This window comes from Lontra canadensis, unplaced genomic scaffold (assembly GCF_010015895.1).
Source record: "Lontra canadensis isolate GAN:19392208 unplaced genomic scaffold, GSC_riverotter_1.0 scaffold6, whole genome shotgun sequence".
In the NCBI taxonomy this organism is placed as follows: domain Eukaryota; kingdom Metazoa; phylum Chordata; class Mammalia; order Carnivora; family Mustelidae; genus Lontra; species Lontra canadensis.
This window is the reverse complement of record NW_022631000.1, coordinates 34948605-34961839: the sequence shown is the minus strand read 5'-3', so window position 1 is coordinate 34961839 and position 13235 is coordinate 34948605. Positions and strand designations below refer to the sequence as shown.

The 13235-nt window shown below is 37.0% G+C and overlaps 1 protein-coding gene across 5 annotated transcripts in view; it reads right to left on the bottom strand.

The window, feature by feature from the left end:
* LEKR1 (leucine, glutamate and lysine rich 1) overlaps window positions 1–13235 on the bottom strand; it is a 184839-nt gene that overhangs the window by 55476 nt on the left and 116128 nt on the right. For all 5 annotated transcript variants that reach the window (XM_032852585.1, XM_032852586.1, XM_032852582.1 and 2 more), the window contains one exon: window positions 5508–5589. In XM_032852585.1, the coding sequence (XP_032708476.1) occupies window positions 5508–5589 (82 nt within the window). The remainder of the gene's footprint in view (window positions 1–5507; window positions 5590–13235) is intronic.

Genomic DNA, 13235 nt, shown 5'->3' with positions numbered 1-13235 from the left:
TGCTGAGATTATAAATCAGTATAATCTTATTGGAAGGCAATAAGTCATTATGTATTAAAAGCATTAAAATTATTTAAGTTTGATTCTAGCAAAAACTATCCAAAGGAAATACTTGTGTGTGAGATTTATCTATATGAATTTCAAAGTACTTTACTTATAAAAGTGAAAAATTTAGAAATTCTACAAAAACAAAAGCTTAGTAAGTAGTTATGATTCACTACACATGAAATACTGTATAGCCATTTAATAGTTATCTATAGATGTATCATGTAATGACATGAAAAATGTCATTTTTTAGAACATGTCATATATTTATCACTAACTGAAAATGATACATTATCTAAGTGAAAATATGCTAAAAATAGACATTACTTAGAAAAAGAAGACTTTAAGAAAAAGTTCTTAGAAGAAGGACTAGAAGGCTTTATCAAAATACAACTAGGATATTCTTTTTTACATATTCCCGTATTTTCCAAGTTTTATTTATTTGCTTTGAAATAAAAAAAAATTTTTTTTAACGTAAAAAAATGCTTTCAGGGACACCTAAATGGCTTAGTTGTTTAAGCATCCGAATCTTGATTTTTGGCTGGGGTCATAATCTCAGGGTTGTGAGCTTGAGCTCTGTGTCAGGCTCTGCATTGAGTGTGCTTAAGATTCTCTCTCCCTCTCCCTCTGCCCCTCACCCCCACCCCACTTGAATGTTCTCTCTCTCTCTCTCTAAAAAAAAAAAAAAAGGGCTTTGAGCCCAAGGTGATATATTGAATTGTTGAATCATTGTATCGTACATGTGAAACTAATATAACACTGCAAATTAACTAATTGGAACAAAAATAAAAACTCTGAAAAATCCTCTGAGGTACAGCATACCCACCACGACATTCACTCCATGTTCAGACTCACATACAACTTTTCTAATCTAGAGGCAGGGACAGTAGAACTTCTTTTATTGGTTATTTTGCTAACTATATGGACAATTAATCTAGAAAGCCTACTGTCCCAAGGATTCCCCTCACCATGGTCTGTTCCCACCCCCATGCCTATTAAGCCACTCTTTCTATGGTTTACTCTTCATGACACAATGGCTATCTTCATCTTCATTAGAATGGGGAGAGGGGGAACTGGATGGAATAGAAAGAAAGCCTGTATTTCTTTCAACACTACATTCCTTCCTTACTCTCAGCAAATAATGTCAATCTTTTCAAGGGCTTGGAATAAACCTTCAGGAAGGCCCCTGCTAATCAATAAAGGAAATAAGGTGAAATAATTGGATGTTTTTCTTGATTTGAAAGGCAAGTTTTGGGGTGCTTCATTCCATTAAGTGTCTGCTTCGGCTCAAGTCATGACCCCAGAGTCCCAGGACTGAGCCCCACATTGGGCTCCCTGCTCAGTGGGGAGTCTGCTTCTCCCTCTGCCCCTTCCCCTGCTTGTGCTCACTCTTTCTCACTTGCTCTCAAATAAGTAAGTAAGTAAATAAATAAATAAATGAAATCATTTTTAAAAGGCAAGTTTCTATACCATTCCACTGCTTCATATGAAATAACCATTTTCTAACTGTCTCCTTGATACTTCCACCCGGCTGTCCAAAAGGCATTCCAAATCGAATACCATCAAAAGCACAGTTTTTTATTTCCCTCGCCCCATATCTATCTCTTCTATAATTTTCACACTTCAATCAAGGACACCAACCCAATAATGACAAGGTAGCCCTTATTTCCTTCTTACATTGAGAAAATGGAGTCTAGAGAGATTAGTGCCACACGCGAGGTGACATACTAGTAAACAGCAGAGCGGGAAGCAGTCTGGATCCAGAATCCAGGCTCATAGTCACTCTACTCTAGCGCCTCTCAACTGTCTACCGTGATGCTGAAAGTCCCCAAATCTCATCCTTTATTCTTTCCTTTCCAGTCCTCTTGCTCCTCAGTCATATCCACTCCACCAATAAATCCTGTCAGATTGAACTGACACATATTTCTCTCCATCTCCCCACTAATACAGCTTTACACTCAACCAGTCACTTCTCACTTGCATGAGCTCATGCCCTCCCACCTGGTCTCCCCGATTGCTCTTGTACTCTCACTCCTGTCCACTCTCCAGGTAGCTGCCATGCTGACACATTAAAACAAATCAGATGAGTTCACTCCCATGTCAAACATCCTCTAATAGTTTCCCATTGCCCTCCATTATAAATCCAAAATCCTTACTAGGCTCTGAACACATGGGTGTGTTAATTTCTTATTGTTGCTATAACAAATTACCACGACCTTAGTGGTTTATGACAACACAAACTTACCTTATAGTTATAAGGTAAGAAGTCCTAAAATCAAGATATCTCAAGGGCTGTGTTCCTTCTGGTGGTTCCAGGAGAAGATCTGTTTCCTTCCCTTTTCTAGCTTCTAGAGACCACAGGCATTCCTTGGCTTGTGTCCCCTTCTTCTAACCTCAGATCACAACATTCCAAACATTGCTTCCACCTTCACAACTATTTTTGTGACTCTGACCCTCTTTCCTTTTATGAGTATCTCTGCAATTATACTTGTAAGTATTTCCTCTTGTAAGTATCTCTGCAATTACATCAGGCCTGCCCAGATAATCGAGGATAATCTCCCTCTCTCAAAATACTTAATCACATGTGCGAAGTTCCTTTTCTCATATAGAATAATATACTCACAGATTCCAGGGATTAAGCCATGAAAATGTTTGGATACCATTTTTCTGTCTATCACAACTGGCTTTCCTCGTGTCTTAAACTTGGTCAGCAAGTTCAATGGGCCTTCCTCATGTCATAACTTTTCAAAGCATCATAAATGATCTACCATGTTAGCAAGCATTACTGGTTGCCTTCTAGACATGCACTATAGCTTTCTTCCTGGCCATCAGAGCTCCATTATCATAACGCTACTTGGTCTACACTAATTGTGTTAGTCTTGTTCCCCTTGTCAGTGATTCATTTAGAAGAGGGTATGTAAAAGGTTCCAGCTAACGAGATGTAAAGAGAGGGACTCTGGGACATTTTTTCCTCATTTCTAAGGAGACACCAGAAAAACAGGCCCTTCCTGTCTCTGGCAGTTCCATCTGGATGTGGTACCATCTTGTAATCACAGGGGACTTAGTAGTTCTTTCGTAACTCAGTTTTCTAAAAATGGATACTTTGCCCATTTCCTAATTTTCGGCAGTTTTTATATAGGGCAGGAAGCACCAGTTTTATAAACTGAAACAAAAGCATTAGCATACCTGCAATTTTATAGTGATGTCCTCCAGCTAATTTGTTTGATGGACTTTAGTGATGTCGTATTTCTCACTCCAACTCCAACCTATTCTGACTCTTGTCATTTCTCAGAATTTATATTATAAATTATGTCAAAAACAATTAATAATGGGGCACCTGGGTGGCTCAGTTGGTTAAGTGTCTGCCTTCTATTTGGGTCATGATCTCAGGGTCCTAGGATTGCGCCCCACATCGAGCCCCACGTCAGGCTCCAGGGCCTACTCCTCCCTCTCCCTCTGCCTGCTGCTCCCCCTACTTGTGCTCTTTTTCCCTTGCTCTGGCTATCTTTTTCTCTCTGTCAAATAAATAAATAAAATCTTTAAAATATATATACATATATATGAGTAATGAAAAATATCACAAAGCATGTTAATTAATATTAAATGGGAATGTGCCTTGTATATATAGAAAATTCTGTGCCAATTTATCAAGTAAAATCAATTCATATCACAACCACTTAGCTTTATTCCTTTTCCTCAGTATGCTTATTTCTGTAGTTAGCATCTCTCCTAACTGCCAGGACTCCACTCCATATGCTAAAGTCTTGGTGGGTCTACAAATTCCCTTTGAGTTGAGTCAGGTACCAACCCTACTCCTCTATTCCTGGAATGTGCTTTTGTCACTTATTGAGATCTAAAAAACCAAAGTCACGCAGTAGCCATGACTTGATTAGGTTGCCCTCCACAAGAGACATCCATATGGCCAAAGCCCTCCCTAATGTTACTAGAGGGTGGGGAACAATGGGTTTTTTTTTGGGGGGGGGTGGGGGAGGTAATCGCATTTGCTTCTTTCATGCTTGTTCTCTTCCAGAAAATCACTTCCTGGGTCCAGTGAATCATCGAAGGACCTCCTGTCCACTCATTCCTTCAACCTCAGCCACTATACACTGATGATTGAATTATTGTATTTATTGTACTATTAACCACAGTGCTATAAAGCTTGAATATTTGATTTCTTTTGTTTTTCAAAGACAAATTATTTTGCTACAAATAATTCAAGTATACATTAATTTGGTAAGGCATTTTTGGAATTTGTTCTTCCTTGTGCTGCTAAGAATTTTATTTTATTTTATTTTATTTTTTCTTAAAGATTTTATTTATTTATTTGACAGATAGAGATCACAAGTAGGCAGAGAGGCAGGCAGAGAGAGAGAGGAAGGGAAGCATGCTCCCCGCTGAGCAGAGAGCCCGATGTGGGGCTCGATCCCAGGACCCTGGGATCATGACCTGAGCCGAAAGCAGAAGCTTTAACCCACTGAGCCACCCAGGCGCCCCCGCTAAGAATTTTATTAAACACATTGTTCTTAGGAGTAGTCCACAGTCAACACAACATCTCGTTGCTAAGCATTCTAAATATTTATATGTCTGATGAGGTTCATTCTTCCAAAATATAGGAACTGAAAACCAGAGCTACCAGATAACATACCAGAAAGTAAAAAAAAATTTTTTTTCAAAGATTACATAAATTCTATTTTAGTATTGTAATTATAGATGTATGATATTTATACCATAAAGTAATTTTTTTAAAGATTTTATCTATTTATTTGACACAGAGAAAGATCACAAGTAGGCAGAGAGGCAGACAGAGAGAGAGAGAGGAGGAAGCAGGCTCCCTGTTGAGCAGAGAGCCCGATGCAGAGCTCGAGGCAGAGCTCAATCCCAGGACCCTGGGATCATGACCCAAGCCGAAGGCAGAGGCTTTAACCCACTGAGCCACCCAGGTGCCCCAATACCAAAAAGTAATTTTTGAAACTTCTGAAGTAAATCCATTTCTAAAAGCAATACTGCTCTGGATATTTTACAAGGGCATTTTCTTGTCATCTGTTTTTCAATTTTTCTTTCTCACTTATATAAAGTGTAAGTACCCCAGCATTTCAAAGATACTCAAAGATACTTCTTCAAAGATACTCTCTTTTTGAACTTGAAATTGGTAATTGAATGGATAATAAAGAGACACGTTAAGAGAAAAAAATTCAGAATATTTCACATTGAGTTACACTTGAACAATCAGGGAAAGCTTTAATACATGACTAGGTTAAGTTTCTCATTGAGTGAAATTCTTATTTCATGTATTTAAAAACATTTACATGTCCTTTAATATACAAGACAGGCCAGAAAAGTGCCTGAGAAAAGCAGACCACATTCACAATGAAATCACTGCCAAAAGAGTCACAGAGAACAGATGGTAAGGGTGGGGGAGGTCTTTCTAAAATCTACAGGTTGTTCAATGTTTACCATCTTACATGAGCTTTTCTTTATAGTTGTCAATCTTGGTCACTGCCTTCTGTAGGTTTAGCCCAAGGGCCTCTACTTGACCTTGTAAATCTGAAATGACACAATGTATTCATCTGATTAGTACATTCAAAATGTCCAGATAGTTTCAGAATGTAAACCATATTCTTTGAGAACTGCCACTCAAGTTCCTGCAGCATGCTACAGCTGTTTACTCTGGTTTGCCAAGATATGCAGCCCATCTCTCCAGAAACCCCTCAGAATTAATGGTTTTTGACAGATCTAATTTATTGGCCTCTTTCTGCCCCCAACATCTTGCTAATTTAGCCTATAGCGAGTAGGCTAAATTTTATTAATGTTTTTAAAGGAAATTTATGTTGCTGACACACACATGTATTTCTGATCATGTGGCTCACCTCTGAAACATCTGACTGCCTGAGCTGGCCCTTGTGGCATGGAACTGAGAAGGATTACTGAGGCCTCCCTGTAGAACTGAAATAGACAAACCATGTGTGAGGCTCCCGGTAAAGAATCTGTTAACTCTGGGTAGCATCTAAGAGGCATTTTAATGACTTTCGAAGCCAAGAAAATACAAGCAGGAAATTGGCTTCCATGGTCTGGGGAATTCAAGCAGTGTTTGAGAAAGATTATTCAAGCAGCCGTGTCTAACGCGTGTGGATGCAGAACTGAAACTAAAGCAGAAAGAACAAATAGCTTGAATGAAGTAGGTCCTGCCATTAGCCTGTGTGTGGAAACTATGATCTGAATCCCCACTGCAATGACAGCCCTTGTTGGCACTCTTGTTGAGAGAAAGGCAGAAAACAAACTTAGATGGACTAACTGGTTTCTATGGAGAAAATAATTTAATACACTGGAACTATAAAAGTCTATGTTACACCTGCTCAGACATGTTTTAATAGTAAACTTTACAATCTTTATGCATCCATACAAATATATAACATTTCTATATATATCGTCAATCTGCCTTCTTTGCTTTGTTTTATGAAGAAGAGCCAGTGCTTTTAAATTAGGAACCAAAACAAAAATCAGAAAACAAATTTACTCTAAATGAATGTTGTAATTAGAATTTGCCAGACATTTAGTATAAATCTTCATGTTTACCCAGGACTTACACATACATTATTTAATTTTATCCCTCAAACCTCTATCTAGGTGCAAATAGCCCCATTTTTCAGATAAGGAGAAAAAAAGGAGATACTCTCTGATTCTCTTGCCTGGTATCTTAAGATATGCTTTTTTTTCCCTCTCTTTTTTTTTGTCTTTAAGATTTTTATTTATTTATTTGACAGACAGAGACCACAAGTAGGCAGAGAGGCAGGCAGAGAGAGAGAGGAGGAAGCAGGCTCCCTGCTGAGCAGGGAGCCCGACACGGGGCTCGATCCCAGGACCCTGAGATCATGACCTGAGCCGAAGACAGAGGCTTTAACCCACTGAGCCACCCAGGTGCCCAAGATATGCTTTTTATTTTTATTTATTTATACGTTTTTTGAAAGAAGGGGAGGGGCAGAGAGAGAGAGAATCTTAAGCAGGCTCCCTGCATAGCATGGAGCCCAAAGCAGGACTCGATCTCATGACCTTGAGATCATGACGTTAGCAGAAATGAAGAGTCAGCTGCTTAACCAACTGAGGCACCAGGTACCGCTTGCCTAATATCTCACAATGAATTAATGCATTAGCCAACAGTTAAACTGACAGAATGTTTTTAAGTCAACTGAGGGGATCAATTTGAAAGAATGGCCCCTCAAAGTAAACGCCAATAAAGACTTAACTCATAGATAATATTTTGGGGTACCTTTTCCCCAGTTATCAAGTGATATCATTATATGTGGAAAAAGATCACATATATATAGATTATTTTTGAATGTGACCTTCTGAAATAAAGCAATCTCTTATGAATACTGCACGATGGATTATTTTATCATTAAGTTCATATGGACTTGCAAAGGGGTTCTATTCACACAGGCATAGCCAAAAGATTTCAGCCCATCCTCTGAAGAATAAGGAAGGAAGGTGGTTAGTGTTTGTTGATGGTGCACTCCGTGGCACTGTACAAAATGCTTTTTTCCTATATCATTTCATTTATAGTCACAACTACCATAAAAAACAAATATATATTTTTACTAATATAGACTCTAAGAAGCTGAGTAATTAGCTAACTTATCAAAGGTGACATAGCTAGTAAGAAGTGCTCCCATGATTAAAACTCAGATTAGACTCATCCTGAAGTCCTTATCTTTCTAACTCTCCTACATGGCTCTCAAATTATAAAAGCTACAAGGGGATATGATATTTGTCTGTGAAAGTATGGTTAGTGTAGCTACAGATCTGTTTAACATCTAAGACTTGTTAAAGGGGCATACTTAAGATAGATGAAAAGTATTTTACATAAAATATGTAGTATATTAGCAGAATGTCTAACTCCAAGAGGGTTTAGATTTAATTTTTGAAAGTTTTAAAAATTAATATAATAAATGAAAGATATTAAGACAAACATGGTATCATTGTGACCAACTTTATGAGACTAACTTCAGAGAGAACAATTATGCCTTTTATTAATGTCCCTCGGTGCCTTCGTCAAAACATAATGTTAAACTAGATGAAGCACGGGTCTGAGCCCATGTAACAAATTTCATGTTATCACTTCCAAATATAGCTATTGTTAAGAGGCAGAACTGATTATCTTGAAAACAAATTCCAAATAATTGGTACTTGATATGTGAATTTTATATAGTTAATTTTCAATCACCCCAAAATTATAATAGTAGATAATAAAAATGGCAGCTAATTAAATCCCTATTTTTATAGCATTTATAGCATTTTAAATCCCTATTTTATAGCATTGAAAAGAGAGAGAGCGCAGGAGAGAGCATAAGAGAGCACAGGGGTGAGGGGGAGAGGGAAAGAGAGAACCTCAAACCGACTCCCCATTGAGCAAGGAACCTGAAGTGGAACTCAATGCGGGGTTCGATGTTACCACCCTAAGGTCATGACCTGAGCTGAAATCAAGAGTCGGAGGCTTGACCAACTGAGCCACCCAGGCGTCCTGCTTTGGAAAGTATTCTTAAGCTCACATTTGAATATAAATGTGCATCACAGTTCCAGAATTTACTAGGTTTAAAGGAAAATAAACTACACAGTCATGACCCACTCAAGAAAGAAAAAGCTACTGTACTTTCCAGTATTATTCTCTCTGCATACCCACCCAAATCTCCCTTTCTCCCTGGCTCAAGATAAGCATAGATAGCTTCGTCTAATTCACAGTGTCCAGTGAGTAAAGAAGTCACTTCCTTCAGAAAATTTACTATGTATTTACAGCAACTCTGAGTCAAAATAGGGAAAGGGAATAAATGTTTTACTCCACAACACAGAAACCACTGAAGGCTGCCATGTGAAGTAAACAGAAACAGAAAATACAAGTTACATCAACAAAGAAATCACTTTATATAAACAGAGAAGATACCACAGAGAATTGCGGGAAAAAAAGATTCATTATAAATAATCCATAAAGTAAACTGACCAGCAGTGTATAATTAAGAGTTAATATATTTTCATGGCTGGTTTTTTTTTTTTTTTTTTTTTTTTTGCAGTTGCTGTTTTTACTTTTGGTTACATTTTCTCTAAAAAAGAAGCACTAAGAATTATTTTAAAAATACACAGAACTTATTATTACTGTTCTGAATGAGGAGTAAGCATGCTACTGGTTTATTATCGGTTCTAGTAGACTAGCAGGGTCGTTTTGTTTTTAGAAGCAGAGTGCCTAGTTTCTGTCCTCAATAAAGGAGCACAGTTAGGATAAGCACCAGAGAGATTAAGCCACCTGCACAAGACAGCTCCTTCAGTTCCTGAGGCAAGGAGTTCTTAAATAAGTGTATTGTTCTGTGCAGTCCTTCTGTATAGTTAAATAAATTCAACTTCAATTTTCTGTCATTCAGCATGACATTGGATTATGAGGCAAAAGGCCCTAACTGCCTACAAAAAGAAAGGAAGCATTGGCTTTAAACACGATGCAGATGTAAGGCGGAACCCATGGAAACAATCCAAAATTTACAACAGCAAATTCTACTATGATGTGACTGCGTTCTTTGCAGATATTAAATAAGAAGCAAATGATTTTAAATGAACAAGACAAAAAAGAGCTCTTAGCCTCTCTTCATACGAAGCCAGCTGCTTGCTGGATAGCGTTACACAGGCATCAGCTTTGGGGTAATTAGTCTTTTAAGAGAATGCTGTTATTCCAAAAGGTTTCTAGAAACTACAAATACAAAAGGTATTCATAGTTAGCTATTTTATAGAAGGATATGAAACATTACAGACACTTGGAGAATATATTTAGCATGACATTTGAGAAAACAATAAATAGAACCTTTATAGTGGAAAGATACTTCAAGTTTAAAGCTTTCTGGATAAACACCAAAAAAAAAAAAAAATCTGGTTCAAAGTAGAGGAAACTGATTGCAGGTTCAAGAAGCAGAATGAAAGATTAAGCAAGCAGAATTGGCCCCCAGAGATCCCAATCAGGGGAATTTTTTTAAAATGAGAAATTGAAGGCTCTATATTTTTTTAAATGGTAGAGATAACTGAGGAAGAGGAAAAACAGAAGTTCGCTATTCCCAATACGTTCCTATGACAGGGTAACATAAAGGTACATGTAGTGCACGGACCTCTAAAGCCAGACCACCTATTTTCAAACACGGGCTCTGCTTCTATGAGCTGTGTGACTTTAGGTACATTAGTTTTTTATCTATAAAATGGTGACTACAGCATAGGACTGAGAATTAAGAGATTTAAAATATGTAAAGAGAAGAGTGGCAAGCGTGTAGTGAGCACTCCCTGCTAGGTCTTATCATTGGTGGCACTAGTGAGGCCAGAACCTGGCTCCCACCCTCACTTCCTCTCTGAATCTCAGCATTTTTCACCTTGAGGACCTTGTTCTTGCATTGGGCCAGGTGTCACCAGCCGTTACCCTTGTATGAGGAAAGGTGAAAATGAAGAGTTTAACTGCGTATTTTTCTTTAACAATATACAGAGTAACAACAGCCATGTTAAAACTTGTTAAATATGGGTGATGGGTCCACCCACATTTGTTATATTATTCTCTGTATTTTTCTGTGTTTGGCATATTTTATGAAAATATTGTTTGGGAAGAGGTCTTGCACAGTCATCGATGACAGTATGCTCTGTACTAAGGAGTCTAATCAACTCAGTTTTCTGTGGTCAAGGTACAAAGAAAACAAGGGTTAGAGAACTTGATGTGGAAGTGGGGGATGAGGTTGAAAAGTTAAAGACAACGTATTCACTTCTATGAATAGCTAGCTAGAGGGCTATATAGTAATCAGGAAGTTTGTTAGTTTAATTTTTAAGACATTGGGACATATTATTTAGATTTGGGAATGATCCATTTTAGAGGGAACCATTCTAGAGCATTTGTGAATTTGATGTACACTTTCTAATTTGCTTATGTGTGGAAAAAGAGTACTTTTTGCAAGTGTTTTTAAAAACTACCCAAGTGTTGTTAGGCTATGCATCTCATTTTAATTCTTACTTGTCTTCACTATACATTATTTTGAGACCTACCCATGTAACCATATATAAATGTGATTCATTTCTTTCGGACTGTCATGTAATATCTAATGTGTGTACATGTCACTTTTTACTGATCTAGGCCTATAGTGATGGAACCTGGTTGCTTGAAACTTGTGTCACCATAAATAATCCTGTGACAAAAGTTTTTACCCCTCTTCTTGAGTACTTATGGGGGAGTTTTTCTGCAGCATGTCCCCAAAACAAACTTATGAGGCCACAGGCATACACACACTTAATTAATGCCAAAGGGTTCCCAGGATGGAGGCACCAATGTACATTTCCACCTCACTAAATGAAGGCCCCTGCTTTCCTAATACTTATCAGAAAGAGCTATTTACTTTTTTTTTTTTTTTTTGGTCAATCCACAGGGTGCAAGATAGTGTCTCATTGTTGGTTTAATCTGCAGTTCTCTGCTCACTATTGAAGCTGGTCATCTCATTTTATACTTCTTAGTCATTCCTGTCTCTCTTTTCATGATTTGACTTATTTCCCCCAGTCTCTTTTCTATCTACTCCAATCGAGCTTTCTTCTTCACTCCTCCACAGAAAATAGCTCTTTTTTAAAAATTTTTTAAAAGATTTTATTTAATTTCTAGTTAGTTAATATATAGTGCATTATTAGTTTCATGCATAGAATTTAGTGATTCATCAGTTGCATATCATACCCAGTGCTCATTACATCATTAACGCCCATCACCCAGTTACTCCATCCCCCCACCAGCCTCCCCTCCAGCAACCCTCAGTTTGTTTCCTATGGTTAAGAGTCTCCTAAGCTTTGCCTCCCTCTTTTTTTTTTTAATTTTTTAAATCTCTCTTTGTCTTTAATCTTACTTTATTTTCCGTCCCTTCCCCTATGTTCATCTGAAATAGCTCTTTTTAAAGTTATGAATGACATACTATCCTGGCAATTCCAAAATTCAATTCTCTGTTCTTTATAATTCAACCTTTTAGCAGCATTTGACACAACTGTTTACTTCCTCTTTGAAACACTCCTCTTGTCTCCATTAAACTATACTCTCTAGTTTCTTCCCACTTCATTGGCTAATTGTTTCTCAGTCTCTGTTGAGGATCCTTATTCATAGAACACTCCAGGGTTCAGTTTGTAGCCCTTTTCTCTATGTGCATTTTCTCTCTAGTGGATCTCATCTAGTCTCATGGCTTTGAATAACATATATAAGGTGTCTTTCATCATCATCATCAGAACTAAGTGCTGAGTACCTACTTTACCAGGCATGTCATTCTATGTGCATTACACTAATTTAATCTTCAAAATACAAAGTCACTAGAATATAAATTCTGCAAGAGCAGAAACCTTATCTGTTATATTCATAGTATTTGAGACATGGAAGGTATTCAAAAAATAATTGTTGAATGAATAAATGAAATGTTTAGATAGAAGAAATAAGAATGCCTACAATTAAATGCTTAAATTTATGTATCTAGGGTTTAAAAGACATGGAACAGAAAGAGTTGTGCAGTTTTCATTGATAATATCTAATATGTATCTTAGCATTAAATGCAAACTTTCTTATAAATAGGTAATTTTATTTCACTAGACACTCATTGAATATCTACTCTGTTATAGGTAGGGTCCATGCAAACTGGATTCAGTCCATAAATACCAATAGGATATATTCCCCTGTCATTAGAGAAATTATAATGAAGTGCCTCCTTCTGCCTTCAAGATGATGAATAATGTTTTAGATAACAAATCAATAACTCCTTTAATCCTAAACTAGTTTTATTTCTCCAATATTTTAAATGACTTTATTTAGCTAGATGGTTAATTATATGGCTGAAATTGTGGGATTTTTGATCAGATATAACTGATGTGAATGAACATACTCAGTATGCTGCATTTAGAGGATATTTATATGTATACATTATTACACTATAGTTTAATGAACTTAGACTTTTACAAAAGTAAGATCTCACTGAAATTTTTTTAAATGAGCATTAACAGGGGAAACCTTGGCAGATGTAAGAATATATACCAATAATAGAAGAAAATTCTATAATGAGTATTCAACTGTATCAATTGCAAATTAACATATTTTAACTTTAGCAAACATTTTACAAAGCTCAGATGGTGATACAGCCACTTAGAAAATTCATTTCATTTTAGGGTTTATGTTT